Source organism: Phoxinus phoxinus (genome assembly GCF_949152265.1).
Source record: "Phoxinus phoxinus genome assembly, chromosome: 10".
NCBI lineage: Eukaryota > Metazoa > Chordata > Actinopteri > Cypriniformes > Leuciscidae > Phoxinus > Phoxinus phoxinus.
Window position 1 is genome coordinate 22,033,146 of NC_136885.1, and position 25,303 is coordinate 22,058,448.

Sequence of the window (25,303 nt, forward strand, 5' to 3'; positions counted from 1 at the left end):
AATCTGTGTTACTTGCTCTTGTGTGTTACATTTATAGCACCCATCACTGTTGTAAGTCTCTTATAAGACTGCTGCACAAGCAAACACACATTTCTACCTTCTCTCCTAGTTCCTCACTCATGTATTTCTCCTTCTTTCAGGAAGGTACTCTGGTTGTGGGAGGACCAGGGAGTTTCTACTGGCAAGGTAACACACTTCTTATTATTTTCTCTTTTCCATCATTCCATCCTTTTACAGAGTCTCTCTGAGTGAGATTTGCAGACACAAGTCTCTCATATCCCAAACTCAGTCTCACAGGAGCCCAAGAATCTTAGCTCCGTCCAACAAACTGACCAGGCTGACCCTTCCTCCACCTTCTGAGCAAAATAACAGACACTCAGACAGATGACACGTCACCTCCCATGAGCCCCGTTAGCAAAACAATCAGGGATTATCTCAGTGTGTTAGCACTACCATTGCGGAGTCTGTTCAGCCAATCAGAGCTCCGCGTTCCTCAGTGAAGTGTTCTGTCACAGTTCACTCATCACAGATGGGTCAGTGATGGCGGTAATATAGCGGTTGGGATAATAGAAGACTGGTCGAGGTCAATGAGCTGCTCTTTTTGGTCAGTGGCTTTAGTGTTGGCTCACAGTTAGAGCTGTAATCATCGCTTTTAAGCTCCAGTGAGTGCAGGGTAATGAACGCCTGCACTTCCTCACTTTTATACATTCTGCTCAATTAACAATGAAGTACATTTGATGAGAATGCCTCATCAGATCTGTACACCTGCATTTGTTTAGCAATGTTTATGTTAGGGATAGAACAGTTTGGGCGTTTTGAGACTGTCAGCATCAACTCATCTGGCTGATTAACAAGTTGAGTGTATTCAATACTCACAGCTTACAGCTTTATTAATCCATTGAATGTGAATTTTGAAAATGACTTTTGAGAAAATATTGCATAAAATTATTTAATTTCTCTATTTTTAAACACTTTAAATCAATAAAATCCTGAAGTCTGGACATTTCTATAATGGAAATATTTTTTGTTCCACTCTAATATTTAATACTAATAATTAACAGTCTCTCTTAGTGCAATGTCTATATATTTTTTACAATTGTATCAATTATTGTAACAGTCAGTTACTCTTTATCTCTTAATCCTGAATGACTGAATACATTTAGAAATGATGTGTCGAATCCAAAAGATGCAAGAGAGCTTATGTATTGCTTGTAGAGAGAGCAAAAAAATCAAATTTTCACTTCTTAAAAATCAAAAATAAATAAATCAAAATCTGCGGAATGAATGTTTGGCCCTAACTAAATGAGGCACAGTTAAATATTTTGTGGCCGGATATACATGTGATTGTTTGTGTCTGAATTTGGATCACTAAGCTATAGATGTTGATTGTTGTGTAATTGCAGTCGTATGTTAAGATATGAAAACATATGAGCTCAATCTTTAGACCCCCCACAGACTGAACTCAGAGTTACAGTTCTTAATAAATACTGATAATACTGGGTTCCACATCACGTCTCACATGTGTTATTGGTTTTTGATTGTAATGGAGAGACAGATGACTAGAGATGAGACAAAAAAATATGTCGGACAATATGTCGGCCTCTCTGTCTCTCTCTCTGTCTCTCTCTCTCTCTCTCTCTCTCTCTCTCTCTCTCTCTCTCTCTCTCTCTCTCTCTCTCTCTCTCTCTCTCTCTCATATATACTTCATGCTGTGGACAAATACTAATGCATTATAAGTTATGACCTGCCACTCGCTTTCTCTGCTCTCCTCTATTCCCACGCTCAGTCCATCTTAACCTTTGCCTTTCATAATTTATTTTTTTGAGGAAAGACAACAAATTGAGAGGAGAAAAAGTACCACATATTGTGTCATGTATCCACAAAACAAATGCAGGTTAATAGAGACACATGCACACACAGACACACAGCTAAACACACACATTAGGAGAGATTAATGGTTAGGGTTCAGGTCAGGCTGTAGCCTGGTAGTAAATGAGAGTAATGTGTGTATGGAACTTGAACAACAAAAAGAGAGAAAAATATCTCTTTCACGCTCTCTCTCTCTATTGCTTGCTTTATTCACCATGTCAAATCTTAATTTGTGAGGCGAACTTGCTTCTGTGTTTTTTTCCTCAGAGCTTTTTTAAAGCATTACAGCGAGGTTTTGACACATTTTGGGAGATAAATTGTGTGCACTTTGTTTTAATTTTTGTCTTTCTGCCATCCTTGGACCAAAACATAAATTATTGGGTCATTCTACAATAGCACTGGTATTTCCACTGGAACAATCTTTCAAATATAAAATGATCAAACCTATATTATACCTAATGTTTTTTTTTTTTTTAATTCAAGGTCACACTGATTAATCTTAGAATTTAAAAACAAATTAGGAAGCTATTACAAAAAGCAAACAGCTATAATTATTAATATTAATCTTAATATGATATAATTAACTATCAATTAATTTAAAAAAAGTTTTTGTTTTTTTTATTAAGAAAAAATGGTGTGAAATGAGAAAACACCAGATCTTTTCAATTTGAAGAATGTCACATGTAGAAACTCATGACCATTCGCTTATAAGTTTATTTCATTCAAATTAATTTCATGAAATATTGCAGTGACATTATTGATATTAAAGGACAAATGATTTCTTAGCATTTCTTTTTAGTATATCCAAGAATATATTTTACCAAAAAATTCTTTATTGCTTCTTTTATTCACTTTTTTTTAGTTTATATGGTTTTCTGTAGTAATTTTATACATTACATTGTGATGTTTTGCCATCCAAAAAAATGAGTATTGACATCTGCCACCACAATTGTACAAGTTTGTCTAATACACATTAACACACATTCACAAAACTAATAGAAATGTGTATTTGTGTGTTCAGGTCAAGTGATCACTGCAGGAGTTGCAGAGATATTGAACGGCTATTCCCTGAAAAATATCCTGCGCAAAGTTCAGGGAGAGAAGCAGACTGTGGCTGCATCAGACGCATATGATGACAGTTACCTAGGTAAGAGACGTGTCTGTGTGTTTGCCTTTGAAAGGTAAAGATGCTTTATGGGACACCAGCGATTTGCTTGAGGCCCTATTTATGGGTCAGGGGAACCGGCCCTCAGTCAATTTAATAAACACGCGCGCACATGAACACACACAAGCTTTTTTTGTGGATGTTGAGGTAACCTTGACCCTCTGTCCCATAGCTCAGTTTGGTGCTGAGTTTGTGCCTTCTGATAACATTCACATCTGGAACTGCAGACCTCAATACACACACACAAATTCCTTAAATACACTTCCTTCAAAATCCAAAATCCTATGAGCATTTTCCCTCATGTATTGTAAGTAATCATCATCACAGCTGTAATGTCAGAATAAAAGTGCAATCAATAATACAATGAAGAGATAAAGATAACATGAGTAAACATCATTTTTAAACTGACCCACTTTGGTTTGCAGCATCAACTGTTTCTCTCAGTGTAGTGTCTCTGGTTTTCTTATGCTCTCTCTCTCTCTGTGTGTGTCTGTTAGGGTACTCTGTAGCGGTTGGAGAGTTCACAGGTGATTCTGAACAAGGTGAGACCTTCTAAAGAGGACATAATAAGCTTTTACACATTCTTTAATATGTAATATTACTGTTTGAGCATGAAAAAGTCTGCAGAGTTAAAAGCACAAAGTCTAAAGGGAGTTATTCTCTATATCAGTAAGCAAGCACTGTTTCTGAACTCTCTGAAACGTTTTATTTTGGGAACGTGAAATTCGCGGTTATGAAACACGCTCAAAACAGTCACAAAAAACTAGTCCTGTCGACCAGTTAGAGCATATTGCGCTTTTCAGAAGGCTTGATAAAGAGGAACTAATGGCGCTTTTCCACTGCATGATACGGTACGGCTCACTTTGTGGCGCTTTTCCAGTGCATGGTACGGTACGGCTCGCTTCAGCTCGCTTTAAATGGTACCACCTCTGTAGAGGTTCCAAGCGTATCGTACCGATACTGAATGTGATGTGAAAACACTGCAGATCACTGATTGGTCTGACAGAATCGTCACTACCAGCGCCATTGTATTTGCGCGACACAAGACACCAAATCCGCTAGATTTATATAGCCAGTAACAGCCACCGCTGTAGCTTGTACTTTACCTGTACTTGCTTAACTTGCTAATAGAAGAAAAAACGTCCAAAAAAGAAATGGCTGAATCTTGGTCAGTGGACGAAGTGCAGACGTTCCTCTCGTTGGTTGCCGCGGAGCGGATAAACTATAACGATCAGTCTATAATCCCATCCACTTTTAAGCGGTACTAGCTGCAGTGGAAAAGCAAACCGAGCTAAAGCGAACCGAGCCGTGCCGTGCCGAGTCGTACCACGCAGTGGAAAAGCAAAGCGAGCCGAACCGTGCTGGGCCGTTCCGAGCCGTACCATGCAGTGGAAAAACACCATAAGAGAGGGAAGACGCCCAAAAAAGAAAATTCTGTCATCGTTTACTCCCCTTCATGTCATTCTAAACCTATATGACTTGCTTTCTTCTGTGGAATAAAAAATATCCCATTGAGGTTTTGCTTTTCATATAATAAAAAGTGTTGTTTTGGACCCCATTGACTTTCATTGTGTGGACAAAAATATTCTTCAAAATATCATCTTTCGTCAGTTTGTCACATAACGTAATGCTTGGGTTGAGTAGCAGACCTCTATCTCAGACACATGAAACAAACGTTTGCATCTTTTGTAGAGTTTGTGTGTGAATACAAGTGTATGAGCGAGAGAGAGAACTCTGTCTGTGTGTGGTTGTTGTGTGGATTTGTTGCTTGCTGAGCTTTGATCGGACCCTTCAGCCTCAGACCATAATTACAGAGCCCTCACAGGATTCTGTCCCTGACATGCCACCCAGTGACAAACAGCCTGTCTGCAGTCTGTCATCCCTCCCTAACACACACATGTGTGCACCCACATCGACTCACAAGCAATCATTAGCATACCTATCCATCAGACAGTACCATTCTGCAAAACCCTGCATCTTATTTACTAGCATCAATTCAGCTTAAGGCGAGACACTACAGGTAAAAACACTGTAGTGAGATTTTTGACTTTTTACAAAGTGTCTTTTCAAATTGGTGGAAAGAAAACATCCAAAATACACTTTGAAGTGTATCGGTTATAGCACTTTATCTATTTGCGTTTTCAGATTTCAATTACAGTACATATCTTTAAAGGCCATTTTCTCCTGAACTTAGACAGAAATCACCACTTTAGCAGCACTTACATACACCAAACTTTACAGTTTAATATCTTCATAATGAAGGTGTTCAATGAGGGGTTTGTTCATATATAATTTGCCTGATTCTATAAATTTTATTTCTAGAACATTTTCTGGCTGTTGACAGTATTTTCTGATTTATGAGTGATAAAAAAGAAATCCAAAATCTCCTCTGTAAAAACCTGACACTAATGTGAAAAAAAAACATGGATGTTGATGAAAATGCAAAGGAGAGAGAGAGAGTTTATGATAAGACTTTAATGCGCACTTTTTGTACTGTTTTACAATAAACTTCATAAAACTCATCAGTACATTTTTGGCACTCATTCGGACGCGGTCCGCTACAACAGGCTTGTACTAATAGTGGATAAAAGCAAGATGACAAATAAGTTATAACCGTAATTGAACTAAACTATCCCTGTTCTATCACCATACAGCATATATTCTCTGTCTCTGTAGGCATCATTGTCCGAGCGCGAGCTCTTGAAGCTCCGCCCTCTTCTTGAAACAGGGCTGGAGGCACCAGCTCACTTGCTAAACCCCCTCTTAAATGGCAAATTTAACATGCTGTTAAAAAATCTGTTAAAACTTCACATACACATTCTGGGGACATCAGAGACTTATTTTACATGTGGCATAATAGGTACCCTTTAAAATGTATTGATAACCTCCATAATAATACAGATGGAACAAAAGAAAGTCACATGATGAATCGGAGTCGATACAAAATTGTTCAGCACAATTTTTTGGAGGTATATGGGCCCATACTTGATTTGCACTATTCAGACGCCAAAACAACACAGACAGCATGCACACATAAACGACGCTCTCCATGGGTTCAGTTCATTCTTCCCAGAATTCCCTCTCTGTCTTTCTCATACATATGTTTTATCTGGTCTGGATTTGTGGTGAATCCAGAGAGGAGAGACATGCTGATCTCTGTTTGTCAGTTTCATAAATGGGTTCTTGCTGTGGTGCACTTTGCGGTCAAAGGCGTCGGGAAATTTGAGGGGGGGGGGGGGGGGGGGGGGGGGGGGGTTGAGGACGAGTGGGGTGTGATGGGTCCCTGGGAGGATGGGAGATTTCAGGTTAGAAACAAGGCAAACTTTTGAATGGTCTCTCTCCGATCTCAGTGGGTGGGACAGATCTGACAGACAGCCACAAACCCTCCTACCACATCACTATCTCCAAGATCATCCATCAGGCCTCAGACAGCCTCTGTCTCCTTGGCTGTGTGTCATTTCCCCCTCCGTCTCTCTCTTCTAAATATTTATAATAAATGAGTGACTGACATGGTGTTGACAGAGAAGAGATTTACAACACTCACAAGTCTCACCTCACTGTTTTCCCTGAGATGCACTAGATAAGTGGTTGTGTGTGTGAAACATTCACTCATACACACTCAATACAGGAAAAGTAAATGTTTTATTATTGTTCTGTACTGAAGCACATCATTTGTTTCTTCAAACTCTGCTTGTCTAAAATACATAAACCTGCTGGCACATATGTAAATATCTTGGGTAGGTGTACTGTATGATCTTTTTATGTCCTTTATGCAGAACTGGTAGCAGGGGTTCCTCGAGGAGCACACAACTTTGGTTATGTAAGTATACATTCATAAACATAGTTTGTTTCCTGTGTTTCTGTCATGGTAAGACCAAGAATCAAAGGTCAGAGGTGAAGGTCAAGGGGGAAGGAAGAATGTGAGAAATGTTCGAGAGGTTATCCACTTCATTTGTGTCAATTGAAACATGTATTTATTCAAATAAACAAAGACAAGCTGTATGTTTTGCAAAGATGTATTCTGGTAAGAGTAAAACCTCTAAGCCACTTGTGTAAGTGGATGTGAGTTTCTCATCTGGATGTGATTTGAAGTCTTAAGAAGGAATTCCCAATTAGGGCTGTAGCATCTAGGACGTAGGGGTGTCCCCTTTGGCCCTCAATTAAACAGAATCATATTCAGCTGGATGGGTGGTTTGTGAAGCAGTGAATTTGGGACTTTTTTTCACTGCATGTTATATTCTTGGGTATTCGCCATATGTGGCTTTGTTTGATTTAGGATCTCAGTCATATGTGCCCCATAAAACATCCTCTAAGATCAATCTGGATGTAATTATTAGAGTGCTAGATGCCTAACATGAGGAAAATCACTCTGGTTTTGAGTGGAGGTCAGGCATGTGGTCAGATACACAAGTCCTGCAGTACATCAGGGAATAATCCAGAATCATGACAATCTATCATCAATGTAAAAAGTGTTTTATGAATAATGATATAATCTAACTTTTCTTTTTTTTAGGTGGCTGTGATCAACGCAACAAACCTGACTTTTATACAGAATTTTACTGGGGAGCAGGTGAGTGACGACACTTTTAAAGAGGGGTGTTTTTTGGTCACACTTAACAATTGTTAAATGGGACTAAAAGTAATTTTTGAAGAAGAGACAGATCTTCTTTTTAATAGCTTTCTGATTCAGCAGAAGAAATTATAACAATTGTTATAGCAATGTGTCTAATTCCTTTCTTTGTGTCACATTTCAATTTCATTTGATTTCGTATATGATTGTTTCTCACAGATGGCCTCTTATTTTGGATACACCATTGCAGTGACTGATGTAAATGAAGATGGGTAAGTCAACTTGAAAAAACAATGTCCCAAGACTCCCATGCAAGAGGCTAATATAAGTTATTTCTTATGAAATCAGAGTTGTATCCCCTTGTGTACGACTCAAAAGTGCACATTCTATAGTCATAGTTACTAGATGTTCCTCACGGTATGTCAGCACTGAAAAAAGTGCAGTATTTATTTAGAGCTAATTTAATTGACCAGCTCTTGCTGTATTTAGTTACAAGTTGTATTCAGAGCCAAATAGAGACTATATAAATAGGACCATCCGTTTTTCTTCAGGGTTTGGCTTATTTAGACTCATGCATTTCGCTCTGGTTTACCTGAACCTTGTTTAAATGCTCGCATCGTCCAGGGGGGAAATTTGATATATAAAATTTGTTTCTAATTTGGTCTTATGAGGATACAAAACCTTGCTGACACATCAGCGCCAAAGCTCCTTCTCTTATGTCTGAAATGCTGACATGTGTTTATGCCATTAACTGAAAGGCTTCCTTACCAATGGTACTGTACATGGTTGAATACACAGTAAATCAGCAGTATACACAGAGAAAGGGCGGTTAAATGATAAACCAGCACTGACCAAAGCCCAGAGAGTGAATTACAGCTCATTACACTTACTGTATAGCTGTTGAAATGGCTCATTTGATGGAAACTGGGCCAATCAGTCTTTAGTGTTGAAGTCAATGTATCGTTTTTGTTATTTTGGCTACCAAATGCTGAAACGTATAAATCACAGGGATTTATTTTTAGATATCAAATAACACATCTTGGTTCTATCTGTTATCTCAGATATGAAAAGTCTTAGAAGTACAAATGTGAAATTCTCCACCATTTTTGTTGGTTTTGGTTCTGGTTATTCTCAGAATATTATTTATGGTCCTGTAAAAATGCAAAAAGGTATTTGTATCAAATTTGTGCATTTATTTGTGCACACACAGGCTGGATGACGTGCTAGTTGGAGCCCCACTCTACATGGACCGTGAGTTTGAGAGTAAACCGCGTGAGGTGGGCCGTGTGTACTTGTACCTGCAAGAGGACGTGCTTCTCTTCTCCCCTCCCATCACACTCACTGGAACGCACCTGTTCGGCCGGTACGGAAGTGCCATCGCCCCTCTTGGAGATATCAACCAGGATGGATACTCTGGTAAGTGGATTGAGTTGTATTGCATGTTTCAAGAGTTTTTTTCAAGGCCAGTGAGACAGAAGTTACATATACTCCCATTTCCTACTTGCCTTTTTCTGTGTAGGATATCCTGTCACTCTATCACACACTTAAAATGTTCAGTTTTAACCCAGTCGGGAAGTGTAAAATTAGTGATTTGTTGCCCTTGTCTACATTTTCCTGTGAAGAGTTGGGTGTGAACCATATTCCTGTTGCTGGTCAACCAATATTATTGCAAAACAACCTTAACATTCAACAAAAAAATTATGTGAGTCAACAACATACTATACCTTCATGTCGCTACCCAAGACACAGAAACACTTTTAAATGTCAAACATAACCTCATTAAACTCTAACAGGTCTTTTCCTTTATTGAAACACTTAAAGGGGTCATGACATGTTTTTTTTTTATTTTATTATTATGTTCCCTTAGGTGCAAATATAGTATTACTATAGTTTTTTTTACAAAAAACTTTTAAAATGTAGTGATTTATGACCTTTTCCCACCTTGTTTCTCATTCTCTGATTCAAACAGTCTGTTTTGGGGGTGTTTCCCCTTTAAGAGTTCAGTGTTAACGCCCACTGTTATGATTGGCTAACGTCAGTGCATGCATCAATTATTAACGCCCCCAGCCAGAACCTGTGCGGATTCAGCGTATTTAAAAAGTAGTTTAAAGTTTTAAACACATTACTTACAGTTTGCGTCGTCGTTGTTGAGCCCAGAATAGTCGGCACGGACTTATCTTTGAGCAACAGTTTTCTGGCAAAGCCAGCATCATTTTGGGATTTGTTCTCAAAACAGTCATCCTTCAACGCTTAAACTAACACTGCCGTGACTGAGACGTCCGCAAAAAATAAAGTGCATCCATTTTCCCCTGACGACTGGATCTTTCGCAGCGTATTCAAAGATGTTGTTTGTCAACAGCCAGGAACAGCACATCTGCGTGGCATCGTAATTTCCCTGTACACAGACTCACTCGCTGTCTGTCGACTGAACACTTGTGAGGCGCGCAGCGCGCGGGCGCGACAATGATACGAAATGAGCGTAGTTGCCTTGTGCTGGAGGCGGTCTATATGCAAACGCTGGTACGTCACTTCGTACCGTGACGTCACTTCTTACCATGAATCCAGAACGAGCTGTATTTAGAGCTTGATTAAATAAATGATTCGTTTATAATGGGGAGGACGTCTTAAGCTATGAAACTTGCAGGACGTTTTAATGGTACAAAGACCTCTTATATACTAAAAGATCAAGGGAAATTTGGTTTCTCATGTCATGACCCCTTTAAAATAACTTCCAAAGCTACATCATTTTTTAAAGTTTAAATTACACGCAATATTAAGTTGATCAATATTGAGTTGATTAAGTCAACAGAATTGATCAAAATTATGTTTGCAAAATAAAAGGTTTAATCAATCAAACAATAAATTAGAATTTTTATGTTTCATGTATTCAAGTGAACTGGTAATAGGTCCCCTGCATTTTGAACAGCTGGCCTGGCCTGGCAAGCAGAAAAAAATCCTTCTAGTTGAGCTCTCAATTTCTGTCCTGATCAACGCAAATCCTGTTGTCATGGCAGCATTTCTCTATTTATTATGAATTGTTCAAGAGTTCCCCCTGCATCTGAAGTGAACCAATGTAAAAACACTCACACACACTCTCTCTCTCTCTCTCTGCACAGAATATCATTACCACACACGCACGCACGCACGCACGCACGCACGCGCGTGCGTGCGTGCGTGCGTGCGTGCGTGCGTGTGTGGTAATGATATTCTGTGCAGAGAGAGAGAGAGAGAGTGTGTGTGAGTGTTTTTACATGCAATCAATGAATCAGCTCCATATGTTACTGTAACATGACCTGATATGTCGCTGTAATTTTTAAATGACACTTGATGTGGATGAAAGTAAGATGAGGATATGATATCTATGCATCAGATATAATCCACCTGATCCTCAATCCACAGTCACTGATTTAAAAAAAAAAAAAAACGTGTTGTAATATAAGACTTTACAACTTGTATGAAATGCCAATGTGCTTAGAGACTCAAATACAATTTGTCTGAGTTTCAAAGAAGAGCTAATGGAAACAAAACACTTTAATTCATCTAGGGATTCACTTTGTGGATTATTTATGCATCTTGATTCACATTTTCTGACTATGTAAAAGTATCGCATAATGAGATGATGATGTCTGGGAGTTTTGGAGAATAATGACTTAATCAATATCTGATATGGTCATAAAGAATCTGATATCACACACGGCATCTCTGTTACATCAGCCATATGGCTGCACTGGAGTGATGAAGTGACACTTGTCACGATGTCTCTGTTTGTTTTTGTACTTCTGCTGTATGAATTATTCTTTCATTTAGTCTCTCTATCTGCTTTGCTCTGAGCTTTGTTTGTTCAGTTTTGTTGCTCTGGTGCCTCCAGATGGATTTGCTGTTACCTGCTTTCATGCGAAACAATAATGCTGCAGTCGAATACTGACATACATAGGAAAGTTGCCCTCATTCTAATATATATAAATAAATATATAAATCCATTTATTTAACAAAATGCATATATGTTTTATAATTATAATTCCATTAGGGCCAGAAATTGAGATTAGGCCCGCGAGCATGATTTTATATGTCTGTTATTTTTGGACCCAGTGGTTTCTTACTGTGTCTGTAAACGTCTGTTTCTCTCCGTTGTGGCATGTAGTGAATGTATGCAGTCGATTAAGGCCAAGCCACACAATTAAGTATCTTGTAAAGTGTCATAATGAATTCTCTCTCATATATATTATGCTGTTCTTTTGCATCGACCATCAGGCTGTTATTGTTGGGGGTCTTTCGGCATTGTGCCAGCTACTGTGCCCACTGCCAGAAAACAGGAAAAGGAAATGATCAAGAAACACCAAAAACACACGATGGATATTTATAGAAAGGAACTCGTCCAAGAGAAACAGTGAAACAGAGCATTATTACATACACTGACGCACGTGCACACACACACACACTTCCCACTCAGACACACACACGCGGTGGTCCGGTGGATGGAAATGAGTGCTTTCTTGTGGTGTGATTTTATTTTTCTAAGTGTAATTAAACTTTTATTTCCCTTCTACCTCAGAATGGTTTGCTTAGCTTAGAAGATTTCCATGAGCACACATTCCTCTCAGATCTGTCATTAGTCATGGGTTTTTTCTCTTTCTCGAATCTGTATCCATTTGTCCCTTTGTTTTTGGCCATTCTTTAGAGTTTGTCAGCTATTTTCATAATAGAGTGAGGAAATAGATCGAGGATGCTCAAGGTCCGGCCTAAGGGCCAAATGCAGCTTCCCATTTGGTTATCAGCCGATAACTATCTTTAACAACATTGTTATTGTTTTTGACAGTTCAGTTGCAGTTTCCATGTCTACACTGCAACCAAGTAACACAACTGGACAAAATTGCTTCCTTTATAATCAGAAAGGTTGTGTATTTTGCAGGTGCTTATTATGAGGCTGTTCTACATCATGCCATTTGCTTGCAGTGTAAACGGTGTCATGTCACTTCGTGTTGATTTCTTGCACACAACTTAGTTAAATTACATTTCGTTATCAGATTAATTCAAAAAATGTTTAGCTATATATATATATATATATATATATATATATATATATATATATATAAAATAAATAAATAAATAACTTGAAAAGTATTTATATTTTAGTAAGTTTTTAAAGTTAAAAAAGAATGAATTATTTTGATCCAGAGCGTTAGGATATTCACATACTGTCATCATTATCGATGCATACTCAGACTGTATTTTAATGGGAAGATCTGGAGTTAGCATACTGAAAGCACTTATGAATTTTATGAATGTGTCAATGTGTAAATAAGATGTCATAATTAAATTCCTATGGACTATGTTGAGTGAAAAGGGTTTCCAGCACTTATGACTATTTTGATATAAAGTGAATGAAACCCATGAATCATTACTATTACCAGATCATTCACTGGCCCCTGGTCATTTTCTAAAAGTGGCCTTAAAGCAAAGTAATGTGAATATCCCTGACATAGATCTTTATGGACCTTATTTCCTCAACACCCCAGTCTTTCTGCCCCTCAGTGGGCATCTCTGTCTGGGTCAGCAGTTTTCTGTTTCTTCAGTTTTCCTCTGGTGTGTGTGCCGCTGCCCAAAAAGTAGGTTAATGACTTGAGCAGTGCTGCTGGCAGGAGGAACACTTGAATAGATAACTCTACCCTGGAGATTTATTGGCCCTGCAGTAGTGGACTTGGACTTGTGCTTGTGCATGAGTCTGTTATTGTTCTGTAATAGTCCCTCAGTGCCGAGGAGAAAGCAGCGGTTGCTCCCTGTGGAGCTTTGTGTAAATCATCAGTATTCTTTTCAGCAGCATCCTCTTTTCTTCTGCGTAAAAGCATCTCTCTGTTCCTCTCCACCATAGCCAACACTGAAATAATCAATAATAAATGATAAATGACCAAATGGAGCAGAGCCAAATGTATAGCACTCAGTGTGAATCTTGATTTTCTGGTAGGTATGAAGCCTTTTTTTTTACTTAAGAGTAAAAACAAAATACAACTTTGTGACTTCATGTATCCAAATCTAAATATCTCACAGTAGAGCCACTTAATTTTTTTTCTCTTTCTCACAAATGAGAGTTATATCTCACTATTCGACAATGCAACTTTATATCTCAAATTGCAACTTTACATCTGATATTGAAACTTTCTCTTCCACATTCCAACTTTATATTTCAGAATTTTATATCTTATTTATATCTCGCATTGCAACTTTACTTCTCACATTACAACTTTGCATCTTAGTATTGCAACTATATCTCGCAGTTGCAACTTTACATCTCCCAACTGCGTCTTTAAATCTAAGAATTGAGACTTTGTCTCACGTTGCAACATGTGATATAAATTTGCAATTGTGAGATATAATGTTGCAATGTAAAATTTATAGTCTCAACTCAGAGAAATACATGAAGGTGAGACTTTATATCTCACTATTTAGAATTTTTTTCTCACAATTTCCACTTCATTACACAGTTGAGACTAAATCCCAAAACTGATTGTATCTCACAGCTGCAACTTTACTTCTCATAATCGTGACTTTTTCAGATTTTTTACTTTATCTCACAATCTTTTTCATTTATTTATTTAACTCTGAAGCAGAAACAGGTTTTCATAGGCAGGCTAAGGGTGGAAACAAATAGGATGTACATCTTGTCTAGTTTGTGTAGTGTAAATGCTGTTATTGATGAAATATGGTTTCTCCATCTCTTTCTTACTCAGACGTGGCAATAGGGGCTCCGTTCGCAGGTGAGGACCGTGGTGGCAGGGTCTTCATCTATAATGGGCAGAAATCTGGACTGATGTTACAGGCATCTCAAGTGCTGAGAGGTGACTGGGCCTCATCCGCCATCCCAGCAGGCTTTGGATTCACCCTGCGTGGAGCGTCTGACCTCGATAACAACCAGTACCCCGGTGAGTAAAGAAAAACCTTCGGTCTCTTCCTCTCTCTGTTTACGCAAGTGTCTGTTTAGACAATCATGCTTAGGAACTGATGTAAGCCAGGGAGATTTGATGTAGGAGGAATGAAAAGACTGGACGAAGAAGAAAAAGACTGGACTGAGACATCCAGGTTGAGTCACTTTGTTGGTCATTTTTTACAAATGTGTGCAAGTATTTCCACTCATTCTTGTTCTTTTTTTTTTCTTCTTTTATTGTGGGATACTGTTTCTGCATATCATTCTCAACGCTCTGTTTGTCACGATTTTATTTATAATGTTTTTATTGAGAACAATCTTCCACATGATGAGATCTATGTGATTTCTTACACTCTCTGCTGTCTGAACCTCATCAAATCACGCATATATTAATGAATGATGTTTCTGCTTGTTTTCATTGAACACAGTGATTTGGGGTTTACCTGAAAAGGTCAAATCTTATTAAACATTTTAGAGCCAATTGTTTCAAGACTATATAGATAAACATTTGCAGGTGACTGAACAAGCTATTTATAGCGTGTGTGTGTGACAGACATGATGACTGGGCTCCAGATTAAGTTTTAAGGGTTCAACTCTTGTTCCTCAGACCTAGGTTTTTCTGAGTATCTGTGAGAAGAAATGATCCGGACGTTTAAAGCACCTACATGAATGTTTCATTAAAATGTTTATTTTGAATTTGAAATGATCCCAACTAGTCTTCACATAGTGTTTGTGGATTAATTTATATGTGAATAAGTGAATATTCAGAGCTTTTAGAAGAATACAGATCTGCATGTTCCCACAATCCATCACAGCTGCGCTATAATCTTGTTTTGACTAACAGAAACATGAGTTAACTGATTCATTTTCAGAAACAGAACTACAGAAACATCCAGCGTGTTTCTAAAGCCAAACTCTGCTGTAACCCCTCAAGCCCATTTCAACAAAAACAGAGCGTTGTATTCATTCTTTCTGTCCTTTAATCTCCCCTTTCATTTTTTAATGGCATTGTACAAAATCATCAAAGCAGATGCTGTCACATGCTTTCTTTATAGAGACAGGAAGTCAGATGGTTAGGCAGCTTATATGCACATGTGTGTCGCATGAGTGTGTGTGAGAGTTTGCTCTTTCATGGTGACAGGATTGTCATCTTAAATATGCTCTAATAAACGCAGATATTTTCCGTACATGAAAACCATTGATGGATGGTAGAACAATCACACACAGGTGCACACACACACACACACACACACACACACACACACACACACACAATGATGTTGAACAGACCCAGAAAGCAAAACGAAAGATAGAAAACAGGTTTTCCTGTCTGTTTTTCAGAATGGTTAAATCACAGCTTTTTAAAGATGTGATCTCTGCAATCTTTGATCTGTGTGAATGTTCTAATCGGTGTGTGTGTGTGTGTGTGTGTGTGTGCGTGCGTGCGCGTGCGTGCGCGTGCGTGTGTGTGTGTGCGCGCGCGCGCACATATCTTCAGACCTTTATCACTTTCATCAGTTCATTCAGATTTAAATTGCTTTGTTGTATTCAACTTTCGTAAGTTGCTTTGGATAAAGGCATCTGCTAGATTAATAAATGTTAATGGGGCATGATGAACATTTTTATTTTGTTATGATTTCTTAAACTACGGTTTCTTGCATAATTTAGTTTTACATGACCATTTTACACCTCGTAGATTTTAATATGTAAATAATCTCCATTATGATTTTATAACATCTAAGCAAACTGTATGTAAACTGCCATAGATATGTAAATGTAAGCACTCTTATATTAATGTGTTGATAGTTCTAACATGTCTTGAAAGATCATTTGACAGCTTAATTTCAGTAAATGGTCTTGGTTGGATGAGGAAGTAGCTTTATGTTACTTTGTGTCTGAAACCGGTTACAGAAATGTAGTAAATTGCATTGGCATTAAATTGGGTAGCTCCTCATAATTGTACATTTAAAGGGATAGTTCGCCAAACATGAGTTATGTCATTATTTACTCAATCTAATGTCGTTCCAAACTTGTAGGACTTTTTTTTCTTCTGTGGAGCATATTTTAAGAAACGTCTCAGTGTGTTTTAACATACAATGGAAGTCAATTTACCAATATTCTTTAAAATATAATCTTTTGTGTTCTGCAGAAGAAAGTCATAAAGCTTTAAAACAACATTAGGGTGAGTAAATGATGACAGAATTTAAACTTTTAGTTGAACCATCCCTAACCATCAAATATCAGCATCAATTTAAGCACTCGGGTTGAAATGTGTATCTTCCTAAGACTTTTCAACTGGAGTTCCTTAAGGTTTTACGTTTAGGCCCCTAATTTTTAGCTTGTATTTGAATGATCTTCCTAAAGTCTATCCTGGTGTAAATATTCAAATGTATGCAGACGACACTTTGATTTATGTACATGCCAAAACCAGAGAACAAGTGCTCCTTAAATTATCTTCTGCTATGACAAAAATATGACTGACTTACTCAGTGCTGTTCCATGCTTCGTGTTCAGAAAACGGCATGCATGTTTTTTACTATTAAAAATAAGGAAGATTTTAAATCTGAAGTTTTAGTTAAAGATACAATATGTAATTTTTTTGCCGCTAGAGATTGACCTCTTACAATAACAAAGGCGTAGGTTGATGATGCAACATTTCCTGCGGAATTATGGAACTTGTCATCAAGCCGATGGATCTAATAATGTTTATGGATGAGTGAATACATTGATGTTTTTATCATGACTGTGGTATGAAGCAGGGCGTGATTGCTAATAAGAGACAGATATCAGCGCCACACGCGAATCCCGCGAGTCCCGTGAATATAAAGGAATAAGGACATTTCATTCTACCGAATTACCCGCAAGTGCTGAATTACTACTCACACTGGTCAATTTATTAGACGAATGAAACTTGTGAGGTTTCACTTGCTCTACAAAATCACACTAAACTGCGTTTGAGTGTGTTGAACGTTATAATGTTATTCTATGTGTTAGTTTGTTGGCTGTATGAGACTAGCAGTAAGCTAGATCAACATTAGAATAACAGATCATATTTTAACATTTCATCATGTTGAACTATATAACATTGATTAGTTTTATGTACATGCTCACCTGTCTAATAAAGTAAGGTGCAAGAGCTCTGTCAAGTTGAAGTTTGTCAAGGACGTGGAGCTCTCGGCATCTCGAAAACGCCACGCTGATATTGATCCTCGTTTTAGTTCTCCTTTTTTCCCCAAAGTCTGCTTGCCATGGTCCATAATGTTTGAACGAAACAACAACAGCGTGCAGTTAGACATTACGCACTACGCAGTTGTCCACGTCTGTCGCCATGGTTACTATGGCAGTACTACGAGCGGAAACTAGGGATGACGCAGATACTATGTCATTGAAAGGCGACAAGTGAACGGATTCCGGGACGGCCAATTATTTAAAATTGGAATTTCTCTGAAATTAAAAATCTTTGGGAACTTTTGGGATATTGTAAGTACACAACTGCAGGAAATATATCACACTGTGCAAGTGATTTTTGCATATTTTATTACAAAATTCTTACATATTGTACCTTTAATGGTGAGAAATTACAAATTGTGCCAAATTTTCTTCAAGATGTTATTGTGAAGTGCAATATAGAGCTACAGACTTTGGTGCTCAGCTTTTTCTATAAGAGCTGTTTGTATTATGGAATACATTACCAGTTAACATTAAACGGTGTCCTACTCTTATGCAGATCAAGTTACAATTAAAAAATATGGTTGAGGAAAGGCTAAATATGTGCTCATTTAATTTTTTTAATACTTCAGTTGTTTTTTAGTGTATTATGGATTGCTAGTATCTATGCTACGCCATATAATAATCCTACTTTTCTTCCTGCCCCGGGACAGCAGATCATTTAGCTCTATAGCTAATTCTGGGGCAGTCATGTACTGTCCAGTTGTTCCTGTTAAATACACTTGTAAAATAATAACAATACAAAAAATCTTCTGAATGGCTGTGATTTTGTCACATTGTGCCTCAGTTTCAAGTTTAGTGTGTACAAACTAATTGTTTGCTTCTGGAAACTTGCATAGATATTAACTAGAACAAAAATAGAATAGAACTGAATAGAATAGAATAGAACTAAAACTGTTTTCCATTTACTCAATTAAATTATCAAACGGATTCCTTTCCTGTTTATATGCCTTTTCATTTGTGTGTGTGGTTTGGGGTTTATGTGAGGGTTAGAGTGAACTTTGGTTAAATGCAGGGTTAAGGTCAAAGGTCAAGGGTCATTCATCATGACCTGCTTAAACAGCAGTGGAGATTACATACTCCACATTTCCTGTCCACCGCTTCAGGCATCGTTCTCAGATAGAACACAAAACAGACGTACCCACATTTAACAATTACTTCATTAATTTGACAGAAAAACACTTTAAAATACCAAATGGCAACATAGAGGAACAGAGTTTGTCGTTCTCTGAAAAAAAAAAAAAAGGAAAAATAGTGGAAAGATTTGTGATCAGAATTCCCCTTTCCACTATATTTCTACATTATATTCCTTCCAAAAACATGATATGTTGTTAGTATGTGAAACTAATGTTACATTCAGGACCCATTAGAAATGTTTTAGGAACTTGGGTGGGCACCCTATAAATATGCATGTACTACCAATCCGAGTAAGAACATTTCTATCCATAATCTACAGGGAGGAGTTCGGTTCTGGTTTTCGTTTTTGGATGGATGTGTGATTGTATGTCAGGTGAAATGAGAGAGAAATTCTGACCTGGAGGTAAAAGAGAAGATTGCATTAGTTGGCTGTGCTCCGGCATTTCATTGGCTGGAGGATGAAGATGACTATAACAGACTCTAACCTTATTAAAGTTCAAGTGTTTAAGCTTCTTCCATCTCCTCCCTCCATCATTCCACCTCCTATTAACCTATTCCTGCGGTTAAGACCCTTGTGTTGTGGTGGCCGGAGGGTTCGACCTGAATATTTTGAGGTTGACTATTGCATTGCACACACACATTTACACCTCACTGCCATTCTGAGGAAGTTAAGCCCTTAAAATGAACTTTCCAGATGTGAGAATATAATAAATTGAATTATTCTGTCATCTTCTCTGCCTTTACAAGATGAGAGCTCATGGCTTCAGGATGTGTGTGTGTGTGTCTGTCAGTCGGTGTTAGCATGCGTGTTTCTGTCCATTGTGTTCGAGGTGTGTTTTCTGTCACAATACCAAAAGCTGCGCACTCTGGTTTACAACGGGCTCTTGGCCAGGGGTGTTTCATTCCTGAAGGCAGGACCTGATGGAAAGGGAAGCCAGGGATCGACCTCAGTGAAACAGGAATCAAAGCCGCAGTCTCTGAGCACTCATTAGGGTGCTGGAGCTTGTCTAGAACATTCCTGCATGCGAGTCTCTGAGTTTGCCTGACTGCATGCATCCCTTCAGGAGCGATTTGTACTCTTCCTTCCTATTAATGCTTTGTACAATTCAAAAACTGAGGAGAGAGATTGGTCTCTTGCTCAAGTTTGATTAAAGACTGAATGAAACCGACCTTGTGGCAAGGTTAAAGTTTAATGTTTACTTATTCGAAATTCTATACTTATCACAATAACGATTTTACCATCAAAGAAAACCAAATGTCTAATATTGTCTGAGCGGGTGTCAGAAGCAGCTCTTTTGCTATGGTTTATGTTGGTTCAATTATAGTTTAATGAGATGCCAGAGATGAATGGATGGTTATAGCTTTAGCAGAGGCCATAGAGGAAGCAACAGACCACTAACACACACTCTGCCAACATTTCCACTGTTCCATCTCAGGTACTGGAGGTGTGGTTTGTTTGCACACAGACCAGGTTTTGTTTTGTCTGATCATAAAAATAAAAATAAAGTGTTTTTATATATATATATATATATGGCTTTTAATATTTTAGATAAAATTCTGACATTTTCACTAACTCCTTGTTAGTTTTGCTAGGTTACATTAGTTAAATAAAATATTTTGTTGCTATTTTGGGCTTGCTACTGTATGCAGAGAAACTGTAAAGATTTGAGAGGAAAGAATGGAGGAATGTTTTCTATTTTAATATATTTTGAATTATAATTTAGTCCTCTGATTGCAAAGCTGAATTTTCAGCATCATTACTCCAGGTTTCAGTGTCACATAATCCTTCAGAAATCATTCTAATACGCTGATTTTTTTTTTGTTATCACCGTTAAAACGGTTGTGCTGCTTAATGTTTTTGTGGAAACCATAATACAGTTTTTTTTATTATTTTTTTTATTAGCAGGTTCAAAGGAATTTGAAATAGAAATATTTTGAAACATTTTAAATGTTTTTGTTGTCAGTTCATTGTGTCCTTGCTAAATAAAAGCATTAATTTATATAAGACAGAGAGATATCATATTAGTTAGTTTTATTCACAATATCACAATGAAGTGAACAGAGGTGAATTTTAAATATTTTCACCTTTGATTTAAACAGATTTCATCATATTTGTCTTATTCCTAAGTGCTTTATTTATTAAGAAATATTATTTTTCTTTTCCTTTTTCTTACTGTAATCAAAATGTGTGAAACAAAACACGTTTTCATTATTTTTATTGTTAAGTAAAATCCATTGACCTACTGACATGTTTCGTCTACCAGGAAAACACCAGGAACTGCATGAGCAGGTATTAGCAATCAATTACTAATGAATTATATACATTTATGTGGTATTAGTTGGTTTGTCTCACTTAACATTAGATGTACAAATTATTGATGGTATTATTAAACCTTGTCGCATGATTTTTCTTAAGGCCCTGATTCATTTAAACTACATTACGATTCTTCCATTGCATCATTAAAACCCCATATACGTAGGTTGGAATTCATGTTTGTTGTGCCCACCATCATTAAAGAGGGAAACCATACAGCATGGTGTATTTACCTTTCCTTTAATGAGATGTGACTCGGTGCACCTCTGAGTTGAATGAGATTAAAGCCTCACACGTTCTCCGTGGCTCTCTGGGGTTTTTCTTTGGCTCTGTTCAAGGAGGTCAGGTGATGTAAGACGCTAGACTGGTAGAATGAGACACGGGTCGAGCAATGTTTGATAGAGACTGCTGGAGGCCCAAATCACTTCCAGGTGCAGTGTGCTTTGAAGCTTTATGATCCAGCCACTCGTTCTCTTTCTTCCCCTTTCTCTTGCAACACACATTTTTCACATTTTCATATATATGTTTCATACATTTTTTCATATCATACTGTCTTTCCTGCACCTCTTAGTATATTTCACTCTCTTTACAGATTTGCTGGTCGGTGCATTTGGAGTGAGTAAAGTTGTGGCCTACAGGTGAGACATTTTACACTTTAAATGTGCCTTATAATCAATTACAAATGTTGACAATTTTATATTTTAAAATGTAGACATGCACCTTCATAATACGTAACTCACAGTGGGTTGGTTTTGGTTTTGAATTTCTGTTTCTCAGCTTTAAGGCTCAGCATTCAAATGATGCCAATGAATCTATCACAAAATTGTGTTTCTTTGTTTCAACCACAGAAAAACGTTAATGTCACATTACATTACATTTAGTTAGCAAGAAAAACAAAATACATTTAGAAAAGAGCATATTACTAAAATCATCAATATATATTTTTAAATATCATCCATTATATTTTTACCTAACCAGTAGTTGATGTCTTAATTTTTTTAAGTAATGTTGAAGAAAAAAAAAAATCTGAAAATTGTTTGAAATCTTTCTAGGCCATATTTTAAAAAAAACATGTTTTTATGACAACCATTTAAATTAGATAATATCTTAACAATGGTTTTGAGAAATGTAATAAGAAACAATAATTATGCCATTAGAAAGCATAGACTAATTGATATTTCCAGGGTCAAATTTGTGAATAGATGCAAATCGGTAGAAGATAGAATCGCAATTCAAATATGAATCGATAATATATACAGTGTATGTATATGTATATATATATATTATATATACATATATATATCAGGGGTGTGATTCTTTCGGATAAATCCGGAAATACGGCTTTTCTGACCTGAAAATTATGCCCTCGTAAATCATGCAAATCAAGCATTCTAGAATCTTTGGGTCTTACCATGATTTCTATTTCTATGAGAGAAAAAAAATTGGCGGACGCCAAAGCCTTATTTGATTGGCTTATATTGAGTGATGTAGATGACTGACTGCTGCGCTTGTGACAGGCGCATGTTACTGAGAGAACGGGCAGAGATAGAGCCCTCCTCCTCTCACCGTCTTCAAAATGTCTTGCTCTCCCCCCCTCGCACATAAATCGACACGATGGTAAAAGGTCGGAAGACCGAAGTATCACTTGAAGCATTCTGAGATTTTTTTTCCCCTGAATTACCGCTGGGTGTGAATTGTACTAAAATAGCGTTGCCTTATCTTCTCAGAAAAGCGTTCCGTACATTCAGCTGACATAAACCACACTTTAAATAAACAAACAAAACCTATTCAGTGATGAAGTTTTCTGTAATGACAAAACTCTTTTGCGATGTCCTAACTGCCGGGATAATCACCCAACGCTTACACGTCCGATTCGCGAACTAATGACTCCTTTGAACCGATTCACTTTAATAAGTGGTTAAAACAACTGATCTGTCCAACACTGAACTCACGAGACGTCTAAATCGGTGTATAACAAATTGGTAACACTTTACAATAAAGTTCAATAAGGTGTCATGGTAGGTGCGCCGTATGTTTTCCTGCCTTTTTGTCCTTTGCCACTCACACCTATATTATATATATATATATATATATATATATATATATATATATATATATATATATATATATATACTAGTTTGTAGCAACATACACATATTCTGACCTAAACTTACTTACAGCTTTCAGTACACTCACATGTTTTCTCAATTAGAGTGAACGGCACAGAAAACACCTGTGTTGAGGTTTAGCTGGAAAGAAACCTGATACATATGAAGTTGTTTTTCTCTGTTCCATGATACGATAGTAACATATTTTCAAAATTGCATAACAGACTATATTGAAATGTCTGGCTTCATAATGCATTCATGAAGAATTCTTCAGCTGTAGTTGACAGGAGTACAGTCAGCGAACATTATCTACAGACTTGTGGTATGTCTAGTCTGAGTAGTCAAGACTTCGATTGGGTGTTTTAGCTCAGGTTTCCCTCAGAAATGTTTCAGAATTGTCCCTTTTTCCTGCCTCAAAGCCACCAAAAAACACACAGACACATTAACATGTCCAAGCACACACACTCACACGGTGCCTCTGTGTCAGTGTTAAAGTGATTAGCTGTAGTGGGCTCTGGTGTGTTTGTGTAAGCTAACATTTCCACTGTTAATCCAGTTTGAGTGCTAGTCTCAACAGACTGAATGTGAGACCGGAGCAGAGCAGAGACTGACCTCATGTTAAGTTCTCATTTACTCAGTCTGTCTGATGTTTTATTACAATAAGACTCTGAATGTTTAGTTTCGGATGGTTAATGTTCTTTAAGTGATTCTTTATGTAATACTGTTTTGCACTGAATGTTCATTCTATCTGACATATCACTGAAATGGATATCCTGATAAATAACTTCAATTAGCTTTTTTAGCTAATCAGCCATGCTTTCTTCTTGTTAGTCATTTTGAATATTCAGGTTTGCTGATAGAGAGAAAGAGAGATATTTTGTGTGTTGTGGAAGTTAGCAAAATGGCAAAAGCTAGAAAATTGTAAACGATTCAGATACATGTTATTCTACATAAAAATAGGAATAAATAAAAATGCTCTTTCATTAAAACAACTTAACTTTTCTGGTGATATCATTTTAGGCCACGTGAGCTTTTGGATGTAGTAAACGGTCAGAGCTACTGTATATATATATTTTTTAAGAAACTCATATTCACATTTAAAATTATCATTTTTTACAATCCAATCGTCTCAAGATGGATAAAATAGGATACCGAATCTTTTTTATTGAATATCCTATTTCACTCTGAAATATGTCTCATTACAGAAGTAAAATGTGTTCCCAACTGAAATTCACATTGACTTTAAGTCTTGCCATTTCTTTCGTTAAACACAAACAACATTAGTGAGTTCTTAATGTGTATGTGCAGCTCTGAATTCTGCAACTTCCCATTCAAATTAATTGCCACAACAAAATCATATCAGTAATTTTTACATTTATTTTCATGATATTATTCCCACTCTATTGTCTTCCAACAATGCTAGGGCAAGGCCAGTGGTCACCGTGAACGCTCAGCTGATTTTGATGCCCAAAATTCTCAACCCTGAGGACAAGTCCTGCCGCATGCCCAATTCTGATGACATGGTAACCTGGTAAGTGTCAACTAACTATTTATCCACTGCTAGTTCTGACACAAAGAGTGACTCCTATGTACTACATGCTCATGAAAAGTTCATGTTTTGATTTATCACTTCTAGATGAAGTGTTCAGTTGATGGGACAGATATGTTGATCTTTAGTCCTGGTAAAGGGTAAACCAAAGCAGTCAGGGCCAAAGAGCTATGGCTGACTGGGAGGTTTTAAATCCATGTGGTCTATAGTACCACATTACAGCAGTTTTTTTTCTTCTCTGTGGTAAAACTAAGTGTTTCTGGAAGTCTCAATACATTCTTCCAAACCACACAAACATACACACAGCCCTGCATTCTTGCCCCGTATGTGGATGGACATTGTGTCCCACAAGCAGTTTTTGGGCTCTGTGATGGTAAACATACCAGATCTGTTTGGCTGCTTGGGCTGCATGTGTCTGTGTGTTAGGGTTGGCGTTGGGAAGAA

General features: G+C 37.3%; 1 protein-coding gene across 1 annotated transcript in view; it reads left to right on the forward strand.

Moving 5' to 3' along the window:
• itga8 (integrin, alpha 8) overlaps positions 1-25,303 on the forward strand; it is a 69,096-nt gene that overhangs the window by 13,180 nt on the left and 30,613 nt on the right. The window contains exons 6-15 of the mRNA XM_079626305.1: positions 141-186; positions 2,891-3,016; positions 3,532-3,576; positions 6,811-6,854; positions 7,548-7,604; positions 7,824-7,876; positions 8,815-9,020; positions 14,330-14,521; positions 21,795-21,840; positions 24,734-24,841. Of these exons, the coding sequence (XP_079482431.1) occupies positions 141-186; positions 2,891-3,016; positions 3,532-3,576; positions 6,811-6,854; positions 7,548-7,604; positions 7,824-7,876; positions 8,815-9,020; positions 14,330-14,521; positions 21,795-21,840; positions 24,734-24,841 (923 nt within the window). The remainder of the gene's footprint in view (positions 1-140; positions 187-2,890; positions 3,017-3,531; positions 3,577-6,810; positions 6,855-7,547; positions 7,605-7,823; positions 7,877-8,814; positions 9,021-14,329; positions 14,522-21,794; positions 21,841-24,733; positions 24,842-25,303) is intronic.